Source organism: Capricornis sumatraensis, chromosome 10 (genome assembly GCF_032405125.1).
Source record: "Capricornis sumatraensis isolate serow.1 chromosome 10, serow.2, whole genome shotgun sequence".
Taxonomy (NCBI): domain Eukaryota; kingdom Metazoa; phylum Chordata; class Mammalia; order Artiodactyla; family Bovidae; genus Capricornis; species Capricornis sumatraensis.
In genome coordinates this window covers 92,619,379-92,640,798 of record NC_091078.1, presented here as the reverse complement: position 1 = coordinate 92,640,798, position 21,420 = coordinate 92,619,379, and the positions used below count along the sequence as shown (strand labels likewise).

Below are 21,420 nucleotides of genomic sequence, written 5' to 3'. Positions count from 1 at the left end.
GGCGGCCGCCCAGAGGCTTCCGGGAAGGCGGAAGGGCGCAGGCGGAGCTGCCCGGCGCGGGCGGGGTGGGGGGTGGATTGGGCGGATGCTGATGCGATTGGTCAGGGCTGCAGCGAGCCGGCCAGCTACTTTGCGTTTTATTTTCCGTACTTGCTGTTGAATCCGGGATACCTAGCATCTCGCTTAAACCTCACACGTGTTTCCTCGGGCTTCTCAGATAACCTACGTAATTTTAGTTCTCGTACTTCACTGGCTGTGCTCAGTCCGGCCTCGGATGTTAGTGTTCCCTGGAGAGTTTAGGGCATCTCTCCACACACTCCTTGGAGGATTTGATCCAGTTTCATGGCTTTAAATATGAAGATAACTCCCAAATATGTATTTCCAGTTTGGATTTCTCCCTGATAACCAATTGCTTCTTTAGTATCTCCACTTAGATGTCTACAAGGCATTGCAAACTTATGTACAAAATGGAACTCTTGATCCCCCCATATCTACCCTCACTTAAACCATCCTCAGCAAGTTTCACTTTGTTTCTTCAGTCATCCACATCTTCTACAGCCAAATCCATCAAATGCAACCATCTCTCCATTCCTACCACCATTACCTAGTCCAATCTACTGTCTCACTTGGAATACAACATCCTCTGAACGCATTTCCCTGCTTCCAGTCTTGTCCTCCTGTGATCTGGTCTTCATACAAACCAGTGTATTAATGCCCTTCCACTCCTATTTCCAGGCAGAGTTGAATAAATGCTTACAAATGGATACAAAAACTTTTACCCGAACACCTTGGATCCAAAGACTATTAAACACAAAATAGAATTGTCTGAACCATTCATTTCTTCATAACTATTTTAGTGCCTATTATGACTTCCCCGGTAGCTCAGACAGTAAAGCCTCTGCCTACAATGCAGGAGACCTGGGTTCAATTCCTGGGTTGGGAAGATCCCCTGGAGAAGGAAATGGCAACCCACTCTGCCGGGAGCCAGCATGAGGAATCCCACCCGTGACAAGGTCATGCGGCAGAGATCTGATGGGCAAGGTCGAGTCAGATCTCAGGTTTTCCCCCTGGTATTTCCTGAGCGTGTATCCCAAAAAACAAGAATATGCCTGCCTGGAAAAGAAAGTCATCACAAGGCTTTAGTCTTCTGCATTTGAAAGGGTGTTTGAATCCAAAAACCCCTCTGATGGCTTTTTAGCCTGCCTGCAGGGCTCATACAGCTGCGCAATTGATTGTTTGAGGCCTCCTGACTGCAGGAGGCACAGGAAGCTTAAAACATCCTAGGAATGTAGGGGCTTCCGAGGAGTCAAAATCATTAGAATAGGACTGATTAAAGGTTTCATTTGTTAAGCCAATGCTTGCTGCCAAATTTTCATCCTTTATTTTTAGATATAGTTGGTATATAGAAAAACAAGTAGTAGACCTGGTATTAGCAACATTAGATCTTTGAGTCAAGTATCTTCTTTGTTTTAACCTACTGTGCCTTTGTTCTATAGAGATGTAACTTTAGTGCTTTAAGGAGATGCAGATTAAAGAAAAACACTTCAGGGGAAACAAAATTAACACTCATTAAGGAGAGCCAAAAAGTGGTAGAAAGCCTCTTGGCCAGAAGATAATGTAAATCACCTGAGACCTTTCGTATAAAAAAAGATATACAGAAAGAGTCTGGGCTAACACTACATAATTTTGTATTACCCATTGATCTCTATGTACAATCAAAAAGGTATAAAAGGGCTTTCTAGACAATAGAGGCGGGGCCAGTCATTGGAAGGACTGGTTTCCCCCGTGTCTCCTCTTTACTCCTTTTCAGGCTGATCCCTTGGAACGTGGAGGCTCACGATGTCTACTTACTTGTCCCGGCTTTTAAGATCCACGCGATGGGAAGCCCAAGGCGGGGAACCCCCCCCGATATTCAAGAGGACGCTGGTGGCCTAAAGTAGATGGTGCAAGCTCCTTGTCTGGAACTTTTTTGGCTTCCCATGTAAACCAAGTTATTCAGCCTTCTTTCTCCACTTAATCTTCCTACTACACTATTTCTTCCTAATCTAATCTTATATTAATAAATAAATAAGTTTTCCTCGCCAACGCCATCCACGCTTCAAATTTCCCTGGATCCACCGGGGCTGGACCCCAGCACCACTCCAGTACCCTTGCCTGGAAAATCCCATGGACTGAAGAGCCTGGTAGGCTACAGTCCATGGGGTCGCAAACAGTCAGACACAATTGAGCGACTTCACTTCTTCAGTGCCTATTACATGTGGCCACTGTTCAAAGCTACATGTAATAGGCACTGAAATAGTTATGAAAAAAATGAATAGTACAGACAATTCTATTACTGTTCAAAGCAGGCTTTCCTTGTGGCTCAGCTGGTACAGAATCTGCCTGCAATGAAGGAGACCTGGGTTCAATCCCTGGGTTGGGAAGATCCCCTGGAGAAGGGGAAGGCTACCCACTTCAGTATTCTGGCCTGGAGAATTCCATGGACTGGATAGTACATGGGGTCACAAAGAGTCGGACATGACTGAGTGACTTTCACTTCACTTCACTGTTCAAAGCACTGGGATAAAGAAGAAAAATCTCTAACCAAATAGAGCTTTCACTACATTCAGATGGGGTTAAAGCCAACAGGTAGCATCTCTAGAACTAAAATTGGCAGATAGACTGAAGCCCATAATTTTAAAGATCATTTATCAAACGAACATTCTGTACCTCAGGTCTGTTGGTTATGGCTTTATAAGTACCCTGCTAACTACATTTGGTAGCAAATAAGACATACTGTATTATAGATCCATGGGACAGATAGGTTTTAAGATTAAAAGTTAATTCAAGAGATTAGATATCATATGCATACTACTGAAATAAGCACAGTGATTTATTTATAAATGAGAACAAAAAACCCAACAATGAACAATATTTTATAAGTTGAAAAAGGTGACACTAATAGTAATCAATACACAGTCTTTTATTTTCCTTTAAATTTGCAGCTTTCTGAGTTTTCATTTTATAAAGATGAGAAGTTGAGAAGTCAGCTTTGTAACCTAAAAATATTTACTTATTAAAACTATATTAACACTTTCACAGACCATACAAAAAAGATGAGACCAATGTGCATTTATAGAACTGCATTGTCAGTCATGCCAGATCCCTGCAGAGGGAATTCCCAGCATGACTTCATTCGTCTGTGAGGACACAGAGCAGTCCTAGTTTAGACGTACACGTTCACCTAACTTGTCCAGCATGATCAGCACTCCATTTCTTGATGGTTTCCTTCTGCTATTAAAGTGCACGTCCAGTTGTCTGCTTCTTAGAGCAGACGTTTACCTAAAAGAGAACATTATAATAGTTACTCACTGGTAATTCGGATCTATATGAAAAACTCAGTCATTGCATGTTATAAAACCTTCTTCAAAAGACATTTTGATTCAAAAGATAATTTTTCAAGGGTTAAGATATAAATGTTTTTCCAAATAAGACGTCTGAGTATAAAATGCTGTCACTTCTATTTTCCTAAAGAAAGCCTTCCTAAGGAGGCATTTTCAAAATGAAATCTCTGGAGAACTGCAGACTGTAAGTTACCTTCCTCATCCACCGGCCATTGGAGGAGGATTAGGGCCCTGCAGATGATTAATTCGACCCATTCTTCTTCTGGGGGGGTTTCCTGGTGGCCTAAGATAAGAAAAGTTAATTTCTACTGTTTAGTAGGTTCTTTTCAAACACTCAAATAGATCCTTCTCTTAAAATAGCAACTACCATTTAGATCTGAGTTGAAAATTCAAACACTGAAAGAGACCAGACACATTACACACATGAGGAAAAGTGAGTCAAGCAAGAATTATGATAAATTGAACAACAGCTCCTATAAATGCCTACCTGAAACCCAACTCCAGTTTATTTTAGCCATATGGAAACACAAGCCTCACCCAGTGCTGCGGGGTCTTGAGATTTCCATTAGCAGCTGGAAATCTATAGACTCTGAAGTGAAATCTCTAGATTTTAATGTTGACCATCACTTTTCATTCTCTTAGACTTTTCCCATAGGATATTTGATGTATTTAGCTTTGTCAGATTAACTCAGACTATCAAATCAGAGGCAACTTGTTTGATTTACAATAATGCATTAATTTTGTAAAACAGAATTTAAGCCTTTAAATGAGCCTAACTATGTCTGTCTGCCTATTTTTAATACATTACACAGAGGGGTAAAAACATCTTTTATTAATTTAAAGAGTTATACCCTCTTCCGTCATCATATCTGGAATCAGATGAGCTTCCGTAGCCTCTTCTCTTTTTCACATCTTGTTGAAGCAGAGTTCTGAAACTGAAAGAGGCAGGAAACAACAGAAGATCCACTTTCAACACTGAAAAATTTCCATGGCTTCAACTATCATCTCTGTGGGAGGAAGACCAAACTAACTTAGCTCCAAAGCCCCCTTTCTTGAGGCCAGCTAGACAACACCATCTATCACAAACACAGGTTTCAACATAGTATACTGTGTTCTGTGCAAGCTTCCATCCCTTGTCTTTCTTATTTGCTGTAACTCTTCTAGACAGAGTCTACGAATGACTCTGAAACCAGAGTCAACTCCAACTTTCTTCCTCTGCTTGGTCTTGATTGTCAAGCCCCAGAGACTGCTTTTAAAGTATTGCATGTGTGTTTCCTGCGCCAAAAGCTTACCTAATGTTACCTTGGGGAAAGAGGGATTGAGGTGGTATGCCAGAGGCACAGGGCTTTCTGGGAATTCTTTTAAATGGAATTTTCTTTATTTGTAAAGGGGAAAGAATTTAACTAAATTAAAGTAAAATTTAACTAAATTAATTAAATAAACAATATGGAGGTGAAATTTGTAAGAGATTGCAAAGAAGTTTTGAAGTGAGTACCAAACTTGGGCCTTTCTATCCCCTGTTGTATTTCTCTATGGTAGTCTCTTCTATTTTACCCCTTTTAATTTATGCTACATGCAGCCATCAGATTAAACTTTATATACCAGAGCTACCATCAAATTAAGTATAAATATCATAGGCTGATTTTCAAACTTCTCTGCCATCTTTCTTGTGTCTCTCCCACCTGGAATAACCTCTGATGTCCACCTCCCACCATCATGCCCTCCCCAAGACCCCTTGTAAAATGAAAGTATTTACTGACATTAAAGTCAAGGAAGAAACTATCTCCCACATCTCTGGAGTTCTTGGCCCATGAGACACTCAAATGTATGTTTAAATTTTGGATGAGTAAGACTTTTTAGTAGTTGATGAAAAATTTTCATAAAACAGAATATGAAAGACCAAAAAAAAAAGAAAGAAAGAATTTAACTAAGAATTGCTTGAAACTATGGTGAATTATGTGTATCCTGTGTATTGATGCTAATCCTTCACTTAAGAAAAAAAGTTTATGGCTTGGGAGCTTTTAAAATTCAAGATCTAATTCCCCTTGTTTACTCAATGTATATTGTGCAATAAAAAGTTGCACGTACACATGAAAGGTGGAAATAACATAAAGTGAGGTATGTCATTGGGCAACAGAAAGAGTTGGTCTGGCCCCATAGCTGCAGGCTGAAATGGTTACCACGAGGGCTAAGTCATGGTCAACCTTACTAACTCAAGAAGATATTTATAATCATACAAGGGGAGTTTTCCCAGTATATAGGTCTTTATCTCTCTTAGAAACACTATTAATAAAATTCACAATTGAAAACTGCTTCAGGAAAGCGGAACTTGTTTAAGATACCAACATAATGTCTCTAATGTACCTCTGTCAACTTAAATATCAGGGCTTTTAACAGCACTACTATACTTACAACAAAACCACGAACTCAGCTATTCCCCAGAAGAAATCTGTTATAAAAGATAATCTCCATGGGGACTGACTCCTGCTGTCCAACACTTGTCCTGCAGATAAGAATGAAGAAACTTTGGTTAGTGCTACAAATCCCTGACACAAGACACATTACACTTAATCAGTCGGGTAATGATCATAAGCTCAATTTTCAACATGTTCACTGTTCCAAACAGTCTATGCAAGGAGAAGTCTGTTATGTGTATATGGTCCTAAGGAAAGGTTTGGGGAAGTGAAGCTCTGTGATCTAGAGGTCATTCCTTTCATATATCAAATAATGCATCCTATAGTTTGTAATTTTTGGTGGGTGATATCTCAAGAATTTTTCCTTTTTTTTTTTTTTAATGAGGTAAAATATACACAAAAAATTTTATCACTTTAATCATTTTAAGTGTACAATTCTATGGCATTAAGTACATTACCATACAACCATCATCATCAGCTACTTCCAGAGCTTTTTCACCTTTCCCAACTACAACTCCACACCCCTTAAACACTAACTCCCCATTTCTCTGCTCCCCAGACCCTGAAAACCACCATTCTACTTTGTGTCCCTATGAACTTGACTGCTCTAGGAAACTTGTATGAGGAATCATACACTATTTGTACTTTAACAACTGGCTATTTCACTTAGCACAATATCTTCAGGATTCATCCATATTGTAGAATATGTCAAAAAGCCTTCCTTTTTTAGGCTGATGAATATTCCACTGTATGAATATACTACATTTTGTTTATCCATTCACCTATTGATGGGCACTTTGGTTCCTTCTTTAAGAACATGGGTGTACAAATATCTGTTTATTCAAGCATTTAGAAGAAACAAATGAGATAAGTGAGTATAAAGAATGCTCACACCACTTCCATTTCCTAGATGTGTTTGGAGTATCCCTTTCACTTGCAAAGTCTCTTGCCTAGATAAAAAGACTGTTTATACATACTCTTAAAATCTCTATAACCACGTAACAGTTGTTATGTTAAAATTCCGGTAAGTCAAAAAATTTGTGTGCTCTAAGTACTAAAGAGAATTTGGCTTACAGCTATTTCTTTAACAGAATGCTGTTGATCCTAATTACAGACTCCAGTTTTATCTTACAGAAAAATGCATCTACTTTTCAAACCACTTTAAATAATAGAAGCCATATCAGGAAAAGTGAATACTCTAGAGAGTTTCAGTCTTGTAAATCAACAGGTCAGAATATTTTGAGAACAGCCATCTGTCAACTACCTGTTCTCTCCATTTTCCCAAGGGCTTCACCACACTCACTGCCACCCACCCCCTCCCCCCAGCTTACCTTTCCTCTTTCACAGACCAACTTACTTTCAGTATCCACTTGGATCTGAGCTCCTACACAGCTATTGAGAAAAAGGGGCTACTACAGAGTGTGAGGGCTTCCCAGGTGGCTCAGTGGTAAAGAATCCACCTGCAATGCAGGAGACATGGGTTCGATCCCTGGGTCTGGAAGATCCCGGGGTTGGGAGGATTCCCTGGAGAAGGAAACAGCAACCCACTCTTGTATTCTTGCCTGGCAAATGCCATGGACAGAAGAGCCTGGTGGGCTACAGTCCATGGGGCTGAAAAGAGTCTGACACCGACATGACTGAGCAACTAAACAACAACAGTATGTGATTGGCTTGGTTCTGCCTCTTACTAGCTCTGCACCATTGAGACATTTTCCTTCTCTAAGAAAAAGCATCACAAGACTAGTCATCATATACATTTGTCGGAAAAAGAAAAAGTCATCTGACAGTAAGAGAAAATTTCTGTCATCTATGAAACACTGATACAGTCCTTCTAAGAAAACAGATCTAACTAGAACTGGTCAATTTCTTCCTACGCAGTTCTAAAGAACCTATTGAATGCATTTGTACCATTCAGTTTTTTGTGCTTTTTCTCCCAGTTTCTGAAGGCAGAAACTTCTCCTCCCTCAGACAGAAATAAGTGGCTTGAAGGCAACTGGCTTTTCTCAACTACGCAAGTGAGATTAGAGGCCCTAAGAAGACTTTATTTATGCAGATGAAAAACGACAAGGCATACACAAGACACGCTACAAATATATATAAGTAGTCAGTAAATAATAGAAGCTGCCAGCCTTAACCACAAAGGATGTAACACAAGGTCTGCAAGTGCCTAAAACCAAGACGAAACTTTTGAGTTTCGGAGGAGAAGAGAGATTTTGAAAAGCAAAGAAATGCAAAGTGTGCTCAGCCAGAAGACTTCAGACTACAGTATCTTCATAGCCTCTTAAGATAAACAGATGATTCAAACGAAACCAGGATCTGGCTCCTGTGATCCAAGAACTAGTTAAGAGGGCACCAAGACATTTGTGTCACCTGAGTCAAACAAGTGGGCAGGCAGTTCTGACTTTTCCCCCCAGTCATATTGTGTCTTTCTTTCCGTTCACTGTCTTTGGGGAACCACTGAATTAAGTCTCTCTCAGCTTCTCCATTCCAGGAACAATCAGCTTGTTCCCACAGGGAGTGCTGTTTCTCCCTATGCCCCTTGAAATTAGGGCAGAAAATTACCTGCGTGACGAGCTCTCTGTCACCTGGGGGGGAAAAAGTCTATCCAAAGCTTCTAGTCCAGGCTCTTACAAGTTACGGAAAGAGGCAGCCTAGTAGACAACCGCAAGGAAGGTGACGTCAGCCTACCGGCGTTAGAAACCCAAATAAACCATCAGAACTACATCTGTGATCCTGGGCAAACTAATTCATCCGGCTTCGGCTAAATCTCCACCCGCAAAACACACAATACTTTTCACCCGGATAAGGCGATTTAGAGACTGAATGCGTGGACACACGAGCGACTCTTTTAAAAGTGTCCGAGGCATAGCGCTACGCAGATGGTGTAAACACTGTGGTCTTCACTATTAATACTTAAGGACACTGACGCCCGAAAAGGAAAGACCACTTTTCAAGACCCACAAGCAGAAGCTCCAGGAGGGCGAGATCGCCGGACGCTCGGCACAGCAGTCGTCAAGGGGACCTCAGCCCCCGCCGCCGGCTCAGGGACGATCGGCTGAGGAGCTGCAGGCCGCCCCTAGCTCCATTTGGCCGGGGGGGCGTGCACAGGAAAGCGGAGCCGGGTCGGCGGACGAGCATGGAAGAAACCCGGGGGTCCGGCTTCCCAGCACGGAGGTCCGGCTTCCCAGCACGGAGGTCGCCCACGTTGCCCCTTCAACTCACCATTCGAGATGTAAACCATTTTGCCTCTCCTCCGCCTTCAGGGCGACAGCGACACCTGGCCCCTCTTGGATTCCTAATCTCCCTCCGCGCCTCCCTCTGACTTCACAGGCCGTGAATAGACAAAACGGTGACCGAGAAGGGAGGTGGACAGAGCCCATTGGCTCTACGGGGACACGCCCCCCACCCCCGACCTGCGTTTTGGCCACGTCATGCCTGCGACTTCCGGTGTAAAGCGGCGGCTGGGGCCGGGCATCGCATGTGATGTTGCGGATTTATCCTGTGAACATTCGCTTTTTCCAGGAGAGCTGGTTTGCTCCGGCTGGAAAAGAGGCGCTGCTTTCTAGTTTGAAGGGCCCAAGGCTGGGGAGTCAAGGCTACGTGTGGAGTGGCTTGAAGAACCGTTCGCAGGAGGAAGTTCCTGAGAATTTTCCAAAATTGTGGATCTTTGAGGGTGTGCCGGGAGGGGCCTTAAGGGAAGAGACGGTGATCAAACCGAAAAGAGCCTTATCGTGAAGCCGTCGGGAATACACAGGCACTGTCTAGAAGATGGGCTAAGTCTCTTTAGAATTAGTGTTTCTACTCCTGGTTCGCTGGAAGTGGATAGAGTTTTTATCAGCTCTTGTGAGATAGCTGAAAAATACTGTAGCGCCAGGTATCTATACCTTACTCTGCTAGTTTTTATTTTATTCCTGGCTACTAGGGCTTCCCTGGTGGCTCACGCCTGCCAACGCAGAAAATGCGGGTTCCATCCCTGGGTGGGGAAGATCCCCTTTAGAAGGAAATGGCATCCCACTCCAGTATTCTTGCCGGGGAAATCCCATGGATAGAAGCGACTGAGACAGCACACCGTCATTGTGTGGTATACCAGCAGTGTGGAGGTGACAGATGAATGAGAAGCCATCTCCTGGTCATTGATTAAAAATGGACCACATACCTCGTGCTGATGGCTACTTACTCTTCCAGTCACTGGGCTACTTTCTGGTCCTTTACCATGGCAATCTTATTCTTGTCCCTTTGCTTTTGTCCTTGGCTGTTCTTTCTGCGTGGACTCCATTATTTTTTTTTCCTCCAGTTGTCAAGCCATGTGTGTTGTATCCTCAGAAAGTTCCTAATATCTTAACTAAAATGAAATTGAAAATTACATTTTGGGAATAATATTTTGCATTTAATGATGTGTGCTAAGATTGTATATTCCAATATCTACAATAAACAAATATTTATTTTCATGTTGACTTCTTCAACAGCAGTTTCCTCCCCAAAGTGCATACTAGGACAAGACAATATCCATCTGAAGTTTTTGCATCGCAATCATAGAGGTTTCTTTCTGCACAAATATTGACATGGGATCATTAGTTTTCCCAAGGACCTTTCTTAACACAAGCCATGCCATCATCATCTCTTACCTGCTCTTGTCTAGTTGTCTTCTACCTGAAATCCCAGCTTCCACCCTTACCAGCCTTAAAGAGTTTTTCACACTGCAGCAAGAGTGATCTTACAGAGGAAGTAATTTCCTGCAACCTTTTAGACACTAAAATTTAATGATTTCCTATTGGTCCCAAGGTCCAGTTCCTTGTCAGCATCTACAGGCCCTTCCCAACCTATCCATTTGATTCCCCCTTCACTACACCTCCTGCCACAATCCCACTGAAATTTTGCTCTAGCAGCATTGTTCATTTAGTCTCAAGCACCCAAGTTCTTTGCTGCCTGCAAGACTGCATGTGCTTTTCCTTTTTCCTGGGGCACTCTTACCCTGACTTCTTGCACAGCCAGCTCCTTTCATCTTTTAGGTCTTAGGGCTTAAGTCACCACTTTTGAATTCCTTCTCTGGGCCTGTCATCTCCATGATTATTTTCTTCATAGTACTTGTCACCATGTGAAAATATTTTATGTCATAACTGGCTTGTTTCTTTCCAGAAAACATAGATGTAAGAGGTCCAGAATCTTACCTGCCTTGTTCCCTCTTACATCTTCAAAGTCTGTCATAGTCCTTGGCAGGTAGTAGGTATTCAGGTTTTTGTTGGTAGAGAGGGAGGGAGAGAAAGAGAGAGCGATCTAAAAGGCCCCTAAAAATCTCCCCAGTCCTGAAAGGTGGAAGGGAACTAATATTAGGATCTCCCAGGTACTAGACAAATGGCTCTGTCCCCCTGTCCCTCCATCTAGATTATTTCTTCCTCACATTTTAATGCTGTGATTCCCTAATCAACTACCTTCAGCCTTTCCCACTGCATTTCATGCTATGTTTAGCCACTCGCTTAATCCAGTTTTGCCTCTTTTCCGATCACTGCTTTGGTTTCTTCCCCCCAGCGGACAATGAACACCTCAGCTTCCCTGGTCTGGCATTGAGGCCTTCCTAGATATATCTTCTTAGGTTTATCTCCATGATTAATTTCCTAATGGACCTTTTCCCTCCTTGTTGCTTCTGCTCATTTGTTTCCTGTTGATGGGAATCTTCCCCGCCTCTTAAAATCGAATTCATCCTTAAGGTGAGGCATGTTCCTATTAAATGAAATAATGAATAGCAAATGTGAAACGACTTTGCAAACTGAAAAAATAAGTATTTCATATAGGTAGGTAGATAGATATAGATAATTAGTAGCAAGATGAGCTGGGGACAAAGAACATTTCCCCCCTTTCCCTAACCTTTCATGTAAATAATTAATTGCATGTTAGTTACCAGCCACATGTGGCAGTTGAGTAGTTGAATATGCTTTAGTCTGAACTGAGATGTGCTCTATGTGCAAAATCACAATAGACGAGAGATATAAAATGAAATAATGCCAAATACCTCAGTTTTTAATATTGATTACATGTGCTAAGTTGCCTCAGTCATGTCTGACTTTTTGCAACCCCATGACTGTAGCCGGCCAGGCTCCTCCATCCCTGGGATTCTCCAGGCAAGAATACTGGAGTGGGTTGCCGTTTCCTTCTCCAGGGGATCTTCCCGACCCAGGGATCAAACCCATATCTCTTGAGTCTCCTGCATTGGCAGGCAGGTTCTTTACTGCTAGCGCCACATGGGAAGCCCAATATTGATTACATGTTGAAATAATATTTTGGATATTGGATTGAAATATTTTACTTAAAGTAATTTTGCCTGTTTTTACTTTTTAAATGTGACTGCTAGAAAACTTTAAATTACATACTTGGCTCACATTTATGTTTCACATTATATTCCTTTTGGACACCACTGGGCTAGAGTGAAGATGTTATTAGCCTGGCACAGAAAAGGTATTCAGTAAATATTTGTTGAAGAGCTGAATGAATGAATGGTCTTAATAATGACTAATATTTATGCACAATTTACTATGTGTCAGGCACTGTTCTAAGCACGTTTTACTCATTAGTTTAATCCTTATGACAACAACAGTAATAGCTAACATTTATATAGTACTTACTGGGGCTTCCCTCATAGCTCAGTTGGTAAAGAATCTGCCTGCAATGTGGGAGACCTGGGTTTGATCCCTGGGTTGGGAAGATCCCCTGGAGAAGGGAAAGGCAACCCATTCCAGTATTCTGGCCAGGAGAATTCAGTCCATGGGGTTGCAAAGAGTCAGACACGACTGAGCGACTTTCACTACTTTGTACTAAGCAATGTTCTAAGTGCTTTGATGTATTAATTCATTTAGACCTCAACCTTATTGAGCTCTACAGTTTTTCTCATTTTACAGATAAGGAAACTGAGTCATGAATAACCCAAATGACTCGCCCAGGGTCATAGAGCTAGCAAGAAACAGCTGAGATTAAGACTAAGAGTTTGGCTCTATAGCTTATGCGCTTAACTCCTATGCTAGGGAATTCCCTGGCAGTTCTCCGCTGAGGGCTGGGTTCAACCCCTAGTCAGGGAACTAACGTCCCACAAGCTGCATGGTACAGCCAACACCACCCCCCACTCCCAAATAAAGCAAACTCCTGGGCTCTACTGCCTCTGCACACACAGGTAGAGGAACTGTATTGAGAAAAGGGGGATATAATCCAGTGTGGTACTCATGGAATGGGAGGTGGTCTCTGAAGCCTAAATGCATCTCAGTTTTCTCAAATTTACGAAATATCTTCACATACTTTTTCTTTTCTAGACACCCTAAGCGTAAAAGCCCCCTGTGCTGTGCTGTGCCTAGTGGCTCAGTTGTGTCCAACTCTTTGAGACCTGCATGGACAGCAGCCTGCCAGACTCCTCTGTCCATGGGGATTCTCCAGGCAAATACACTGGAGTGTGTTGTCATGCCTTTCTCCAGGGGATCTTCCCAACCCAGGGACTGAACCCAGATCTCCTCCCTTGCAGGTAGATTCTTTACCAGCTGAGCCACCAGGGAAACCTAAGCATCTCTAAATTGATGACATAGGCTTCACTGTTCCAATCCCTTGGCCAGAGGGAAGGGCTATTCTGAATGACAAATACCTCTGGAGCTGGGACTGGAGTCAATCCCACTTAAACCACATGGGTAAACAGAGGTGATATTTGCTACAATATAGTGAAGGAATGGGTTTCCCTGGTGGCTCAGTGGTAAAGAATCCACCTATCAATGCAGATTCAATCCCTGGATTGGGGAGATCCCCTGGAGAAGGAAATGGCAACCCACTCCAGTATTCTTGCCTGGAAAATCCTATGGACAGAGTTGCTGGGGGACTGCAATCCTTGGGGTGGCAAAAGAGTCAGACACAACTTAGCAACTAAACAGCAACAGGGAAGGAATGCTGTGTAACATCAAAACAATAAGATGCCTTCAGTACTGCCTTTAAGGAACATGGGAAACAGATGGCATTTATATTCTTCATTAACTTTTTATGAGTTTGTTCTAATTACTGCTTTGTAGTCTTTATTTCATTAGGGCTCAGATGGCTCAGCTCTTTGTCTTTTTTTTCTACCTTATATTCTTTACTGATGTTTACACAGTAACTTTTTTTTAATTCCTTTTAAGTTATATAGTCTCAGACTGGATACGCTGTGCAAATCAGGGGCTTACTTTTTTGAACCAGTATAAGCACTTCATCCTTTCAGTTGAACTGATGGTTTTACTGTTCTACCAGTTACTTTCTTAAACTATTTGAACTCATTTTCTGCATCAAAATGGAAAAAAATACTAGAAATTCACAATACTAACTTCTTGGGAGAATTTGGTGGATTAAAAAGTTGGGGATTTCATCTTGAGTCTCTAAAGTATGTTACTGTTACTGTTCAGTGGCTGAGTCAGGTCCAACTCTTTGTGACCCCATCCACTGCAGCACACCAGGCTTCCCAGTCCTTCTCTATCTCCTGCAGTTTGCTCACATTCATGTTTATTGAGTTGGTGATGCTATCCAACCACTTCATCGTCTGTTGCCCCCTTCTCCTTTTGCCTTATCACAAAGTTAATTATATTATCAGTTTCATTAGTGAGCCTGTGTGGTTAAATTTGAACACATCTCTTTAAATGAATGATTCTGTTACAGGAAGAGAAATACTATTTCAATTCTAATTTCTAACCTTTTAAACTCATGATCAGATTTTAGTAATGTGGTACTATAATGGTACAATGGTAAATGGGAGAAAATACTTGTACAGATTTGTAAAGTAAAACCATTAGACTTAGGTGTTGGTTGTGTTGAATCTGGGGGGCATTAACTTATTATTAAAAACACCCTTATTATTTTTAGAATTATATTCTATAGTACCAAAAAGGTATTGCTTTAAAGCCTTATGTCTAGATACCTAAAGAATGCAGTAAAGAAATATAACAGAAGTGTACATTCTATGGCTGTGTGAAGTCTCAAGTAACATTGATTTTTACATTTTGAAAAACTAGAATATAGATAGGTGCCTGTTAACTTTAAGAAACATACGATTAGTCTTACTCTCTAAATGGTTTGGAGCAGAGAATTTCATAGTCCTTTAGGTCTTTTTGTTTTAATGTGGTGCCTGTGTAGAATATTAAAGTCAAAAGATACAAATAATATCCCATGAAGAACAAGTCTCCTGCCTTCTCATTTTTTCCCCTTAAGCCAGGATTCTACATGTCCGTCCCTCACTTAGTGAGGCCGTTACCAGCCCTGCTTGGCAAGTTCCTCTTGGGCAACAGTAACCTCAATGACAGACTCGCCTCCCTGCAGTCCCATCTTCCCTGGGATCATGGCCAAGCAATTCCTCGCTTACTGTCATCTTTAATGCACTTAAAACGTTTTCTCCCTTACATTATCCAGGTTTTTAAAGTTGTGCTCAGAGGAAGAGTTAGTGCAAATTACTTCCTTTGTAATGAAGTGGAAGTTGATGTATCTATTTAACCAAATCAACATGGCCATTTAGATTATGTCTTAGATTAAGTACTATTTTGCCTTTCACTTGAACAATTATGTTATTTGTGTACAAAATTTCCAGAACAACTTCTAGTGTTTCAAATGTAGTCAAAACACATTATTACTTATGAACAGAAAGATTATTGTCAGTATTAGTACTATAAATTATAGTATTATAATATGTAATAATAGTATTGTAGATAAATATTACAAATAGTAAATTGTAAGTAATTTACTAAAAATAGTATGATATTGATGTGAAAAATGGTAAATTAAAAACTGTGAGTGAATGTAAAATATATTTTACAAATAAACATTCTGCTTTTAATCTTTCTACAACCAAGTAGATGAATAAAACCTGACTTTGGTTTGATATTCTTAGTCCTTTTAATTAAAAGCTTAATGAAAACATATTCATTTTGTGGTCTCCTCAGGAAAGTTCTTTATGGTCCAGTGATGACTGGTCCTTGGAAAGATTGTTCCAAGGCTCTAAACAGGGCTGCCATTGCCTCAGCTAGGTAGTGAGATGTGCCGCTGCTGCGGCCTCAACATCACCTTATTTCTTCTTACCAACTGTATGACACAAGCATACAGTTAGTGAGCTTGGTGAATATCGCCCAAGATCAAATATGGTTCTTAATTTTTAAAAAATCAGCTTTCACAATTATCAGTAATCCATCTCTTTTGCTGTCACACTCTAACTTGGTTTTGATGAGAGGTATGAAGTGGAGACTCTGAAAATGGAATCTGGCAGCACCCAAAGTGTTGCTTGCTGTTATTTTCTTTTCATTTGGAATGGATTTAGCTACTCCTTAGTGGCACCCAGTCTTTCACATTGAGACTGAGACATTTCACAAGTGTGTTGAAGACCATATGTGCAGAAAAGCGGAGAAGCGAGGAGAAATGGCTAGAGTCACCTTGGGTTGCTGACCTGTTTGGTCTCTCTGGTTCCTGTGCCATCATCAGCCGGCTGGCAAGGGAGGGGAGCAGGTTCAGAGGCCGCCAAAAGGGCAGCCACATAAGCCTGGCTCAGGCTGACTGCTGCAATGGTGCTGACAGCAGGGACAGCTCACACCGGCATTTTATAAGGTGACCAGGGGCAGGGGTGCCACGCAGAATAGGACGTGAGCCATTTCAACTGAGTCGCTGTTTTTAGAAATATAAATTTTTTAAAAACCCCACTAAAGAACATTGTCTATCATAAGCCTTGAAAATGTTCAGATCCTTAATCCAACATTTCCATTCCAGATTTCAGTCTAAAGCAACAATGAGAGATGTAGACATAGGTACAAGAATATTTACCCCAGTGTTATTTGAAATGAAACAATGAAAGTCATATAATTGCAACAATGAAGGATTGGCTAAATTTTGAATATATAGTGTAGGGTCCATTAAAATATTGCAGCCATGAAATTAAAAAGATGCTTAAATTAAAAGATGCTTACTCCTTTGTGACTGAATTGAACTGAACTGAACTGAATTTCCCACTATTTTAAAGTTCAGTTCAATTGAGTTCAGTTGCTCAGTCGTGTCCGACTCTGCGACCCCATGAACCGCAGCATGCCAGGCTTCCCTGTCCATCACCAACTCCTGGAGTTTACTCAAACTCATGTCCATTGAGTCATTGATGCCATCCAATCATCTCATCCTCTGTCGTCCCCTTCTCCTCCCGCCTTCAATCTTTCCCAGCATCAGGGTCTTTTCCAATGGGTCAGTTCTTTGCATCAAGTGGCCAAAGTATTGGGGTTGCAGCTTCAACATAAGTCCTCCCAATGAATATTCAGGACTGATTTCCTTCAGGATTGACTGGTTGGATCCCCTCGCAGTCCAAGGGACTCTCAAGAGTCTTCTCCAACACCGTAGTTCAAAAGCATTAATTCTTCAGTGCTCTGCTTTCTTTATAGTCCAACTCTCACATCCATACATGACCACTGGAAAAATCATAGCCTTGACTAGATGGACCTTTATTGGCAAAGTAATGTCTCTGCTTTTTAATATGCTGTCTAGGTTGATCATAACTTTTCTTCCAAGGAACAAGCATCTTTTACTTCATGGCTGCAGTCACCTGTTTCCACTGTTTCCCCATCTATTTGCCATGAAGTGATGGGACCAGATGCCATGATCTTCGGTTTCTGAATGTTGAGTTTTAAGCCAACTTTTTCACTCTCCTCTTTCACTTTCATCAGGAGGCTCTTTAGTTCTTCACTTTCTGCCATAAGGTGGTGTCATCTACATATCTGAGGTTACTGATATTTGACCCGGCAATCTTGATTCCAGCTTGTGCTTCTTCCAGCCCAGTGTTTCTCATGACGTACTCTGCATACAAGTTAAATAAGCAGGGTGACATTATACAGCCTTGACGTACTCCTTTTCCTATTTGGAACCAGTCTGTTGTTCCATGTCCAGGTCTAACTGTTGCTTCCTGACCTGCATACAGATTTCTCAAGAGGTAGGTCAGGTGATCTGGTATTCCCATCTCTCTCAGAATTTTCCACAGTTTATTGTGATCCACACAGTCAAAGGCTTTGACATAGTCAATAAAGCAGAAGTAGATGTTTTCTGGTGTTCTCTTGCTTTTTCGATGATCCAGCGGATGTTGGCAATGACATCTGGTTCCTCTGCCTTTTCTAAATCCAACTTGAACATCTGGAAGTTCACAGTTCAAGTACTATCGAAGCCTGGCTTGGAGAATTTTCAGCATTACTTTGCTAGTGTTTGAGATGAGTGCAATTGTGTGGTAGTTTGAGCATTCTTTGGCATTGCCTTTCTTTGGGATTGGAATGAAAACTGACCTTTTCTAGTCCTGTGGCCACTGCTGAGTTTTCCAAATTTGTTGGCATATTGAGTGCAGCACTTTCACAGCATCATATTTTAGGATTTGAAATAGCTCAACTGGAATTTCCATCACCTCTACTAGCTTTGTTCATAGTGATGCTTCCTAAGGCCCACCTGACTTCACGTTTCAAGATGTGTGGCTCTAGGTGAGTAATCACACCACTGTGGTTATCTGGGTCATGAAGATCTTTTTTGTATAGTCCTTCTGTGTATTCTTGCCACCTCTTCTTGATATCTTCTGCTTCTTTTGTTAGGTACATACCATTTCTGTCCTTTATTGTGCCCATCTTTGCATGAAATGTTCCCTTGGTATCTCTAATTTTCTTAAAGAGATCTCTAGTCTTTCCCATTCTATTGTTTTCCTCTATTTCTTTGCACTGATCACTGAAGACGGCTTTCTTATCTGTCCTTGCTATTCTTTGGAACCCTGCATTCAAATGGGTATACCTTTCTTTTTCTCCTTTGCCTTTAGCTTCTCTTCTTTTCTCAGCTATTTGTAAGGCCTACTCAGAAAACCATTTTGCCTTTTTGCATTTCTTTTTCTTGGGGGTGGTCTTGATCTCCACCTCCTGTACAATGTCATGAACCTCCATCCATAGTTCATCAGGCACTCTGTCTATCAGATCTAATCCCTTGAATCTATGTCTCACTTCCACTGTATAATCATAAGAGATTTGATTTAGGTCATATCCTAATGGTCTAGTTGTTTTCCCTACTTTCTTCAATTTAAATCTGCATTTGGCAATAAGGAGTTCATGATCTTAGCCACAGTCAGCTCTGTCTTGTTTTTGCTGACTGTATAAGCTTCTCCATCTTTGGCTGAAAAGAATATAATCAGTCTGATTTTGGTATTGACCATCTAATGATGTCCATGTGTAGAGTCTTCTCTTGTGTTGTTGGAAGAGGGTGTTTGCTATGACAAGTGCGTTCTCTTGGCAAAACTCTATTAGCCTTTGCCCTGCTTCATTCCATATTCCAAGGCCAAATTTGCCTGTTACCCCAGGTGTTTCTTGACTTTCTACTTTTGCATTCCAGTCCCCTATAATGAAAAGGACATCTTTTTTGGGTGTTAGTTCTAAAAGGTCTTGTAGGTCTTCATAGAACCATTCAGCTTCAGCTTCTTCAGTGTTACTGGTTGGGGCATAGACTTGGATTACTGTGATATTGAATAGTTTGCCTTGGAAACGAACAGAGATCATTCTGTTGTTTTTGAGATTGCATCCAAGTACTGCATTTCAGACTCTTTTGTTGACTGTGAGGGCTACTGCATTTCTTCTAAGGGATTTTTGCCCTCAGTAGTAGATATAATGGTCATCTGAGTTAAATTCACGCATTCCAGTCCATTTTAGTTCACTGATTCCTAAAATGTCAATGTTCACTCTTGCCATCTCCTGTTTGACCACTTCCAGTTTGCCTTGATTCATGGACCTAACATTCCAGGTTCCTATGCAATATTGCTCTTTATAGCATCGGGCTTTACTTCCACCACCAGTCGCATCCACAACCGGGTGTTGTTTTTGCTTTGGCTCCGTCTCCATCCTTTCTGGAGTTATTTCTCCACTGATCTTCAGTAGCATATTGGGCATCTACCCACCTGGGGAGTTTATCTTTCAGTGTCCTATCTTTTTGCCGTTTTACACTGTTCATGGGGTTCTCGAGGCAAAAATACTGAATGATTTGCCATTCCTCTCCCCAGTGGACCATGTTTTGTCAGAACTCTCCACTATGACCTGTCCGTCTTGGGTGGCCCTACGTGGCATGGCTCATGGTTTCATTGAGTTAGACAAGGCTGTGGTCCATGTGAATAGATTGGTTAGTTTTCTGTGGTTGTGGTTTTCATTCTGTCTGTCCTCTGATGGAGACGGATAAGAGGCTTATGGAAGCTTCCTGATGAGAGAGACTGAGGGGGAAACTGGGTCTTCTTCTCATGGGGTGGGCCATGCCCAGTAAATCTTTAATCCAATTTTCTGTTGATGGGCGGGGCTGTGTTCCCTGTCTGTTGTTTGACCTGAGGCCAAACTATGGTGGAGGTAATGAAGATAATGGGGTTAAGTGTTAGTCACTCAGCCCCGTCACTCGCAGTCTGACTCTGCGACTCCATGGACTGCAGCCCACCAGGCTCCTCTGTCCATGAGATTTTGGCGACCTCCTTCAAAAGGTCTCGGGCATGCACTGCTGCACTCAGTGCCCCCAGTTTGAAGCAGGCCCCTGCCAACCCCCACCTCCGACAAAGACTCCTGGACACTCATGGGCGAGTCTGGGTCAGTCTCTTGTGGGGTCCCTGCTCCTTCCTCTCGGGTCCTGGTGCACAGAAGTTTTTGTTTGTGCGCTCCAAGTCTGTTTCCCCAGTCCTGTGTAAGCTCTGGTGGCTCTATGCTGGGGTTAGTGGCGACGTCCTCCAGGAGGGCTTGCCATATCCAGGTCTACTGCACCCAGAGCCCCTGCCCCTGCAGCGGTCCACTGCTCTCCTCTTCCTCCGGAGGAGACACTCAAACACAGTTCTGACTCAGTCTCTGTGGGCTCTCTGGGTCCTGGTAGGCACAAGGTTTGTGCGCTGGTGGCTCTGTGGCAAAGAATCCACCTCCTTGTGAAGAACACAGGAGGCGTGGGTTTGATCCCTGATCCAGGAAGATACCATGCAAAGCAACTAAGCCCATGCGCCACAACTATGGAGCCTGTGCTCTGGAACCCAGGAGCCACAGATTGAGCCCACATGCCACAACCACTGAAAGCAAGTGAAGGTGTTAGTCATTCATTCAGGTCCAACCAGGGAAGCCTAGCAACTACTGAAGCCTACCCAATGTCGATTATAACCCCCATGTCAACCACTTAGAAAATAACTCAAAATATAGTGTTTAAAAACCAATAGAATTAAAATAGCTATTTAACACAAGAGAAGTTATTCATGCAGGAATAGGAAAAAAGGCATAAGACACAGAAAACAAATAGAATGATAGACATAGATGCTGCCTTATTAGTAATCATATTAAGTGTAAGTGGATTGAACACTCAAAACCAGAATGGTTTAGCAGAATGGGTTTTTTAAAAAACTCATGATATACACTATCTATAAAAGACATATTGAGATTTAAATATACAAATAAGTTGAAAATAGAATGAAGAGATAAACCATGCAAACCCTAACCAAAAGACAGCTGTCATGGTTATCCTACTATCAGACATGATAGACTTCAAGAGAAAATTTGTCACTAGAGAAAAAGATGGACATTTTATAATGGTAACAGTGTCACTACAGCAAGACTATAGAACAATTACATATGCACCTAATAGAGTCCCAA

At 41.7% G+C, this 21,420-nt stretch overlaps 1 protein-coding gene across 1 annotated transcript; it reads right to left on the bottom strand.

The window, feature by feature from the left end:
* Window positions 1-3,572: 3,572 nt before the first annotated feature.
* SELENOK (selenoprotein K) lies at window positions 3,573-9,118 on the bottom strand. Its single transcript, XM_068982629.1, has 4 exons — window positions 9,020-9,118; window positions 5,796-5,886; window positions 4,235-4,318; window positions 3,573-3,666 (listed from the first exon to the last, which is right to left on the bottom strand). Exons 1-4 carry the CDS (start codon window positions 9,036-9,038, stop codon window positions 3,573-3,575), a joined length of 288 nt encoding a protein of 95 aa, XP_068838730.1. The 5' UTR covers window positions 9,039-9,118.
* Window positions 9,119-21,420: the final 12,302 nt, after the last annotated feature.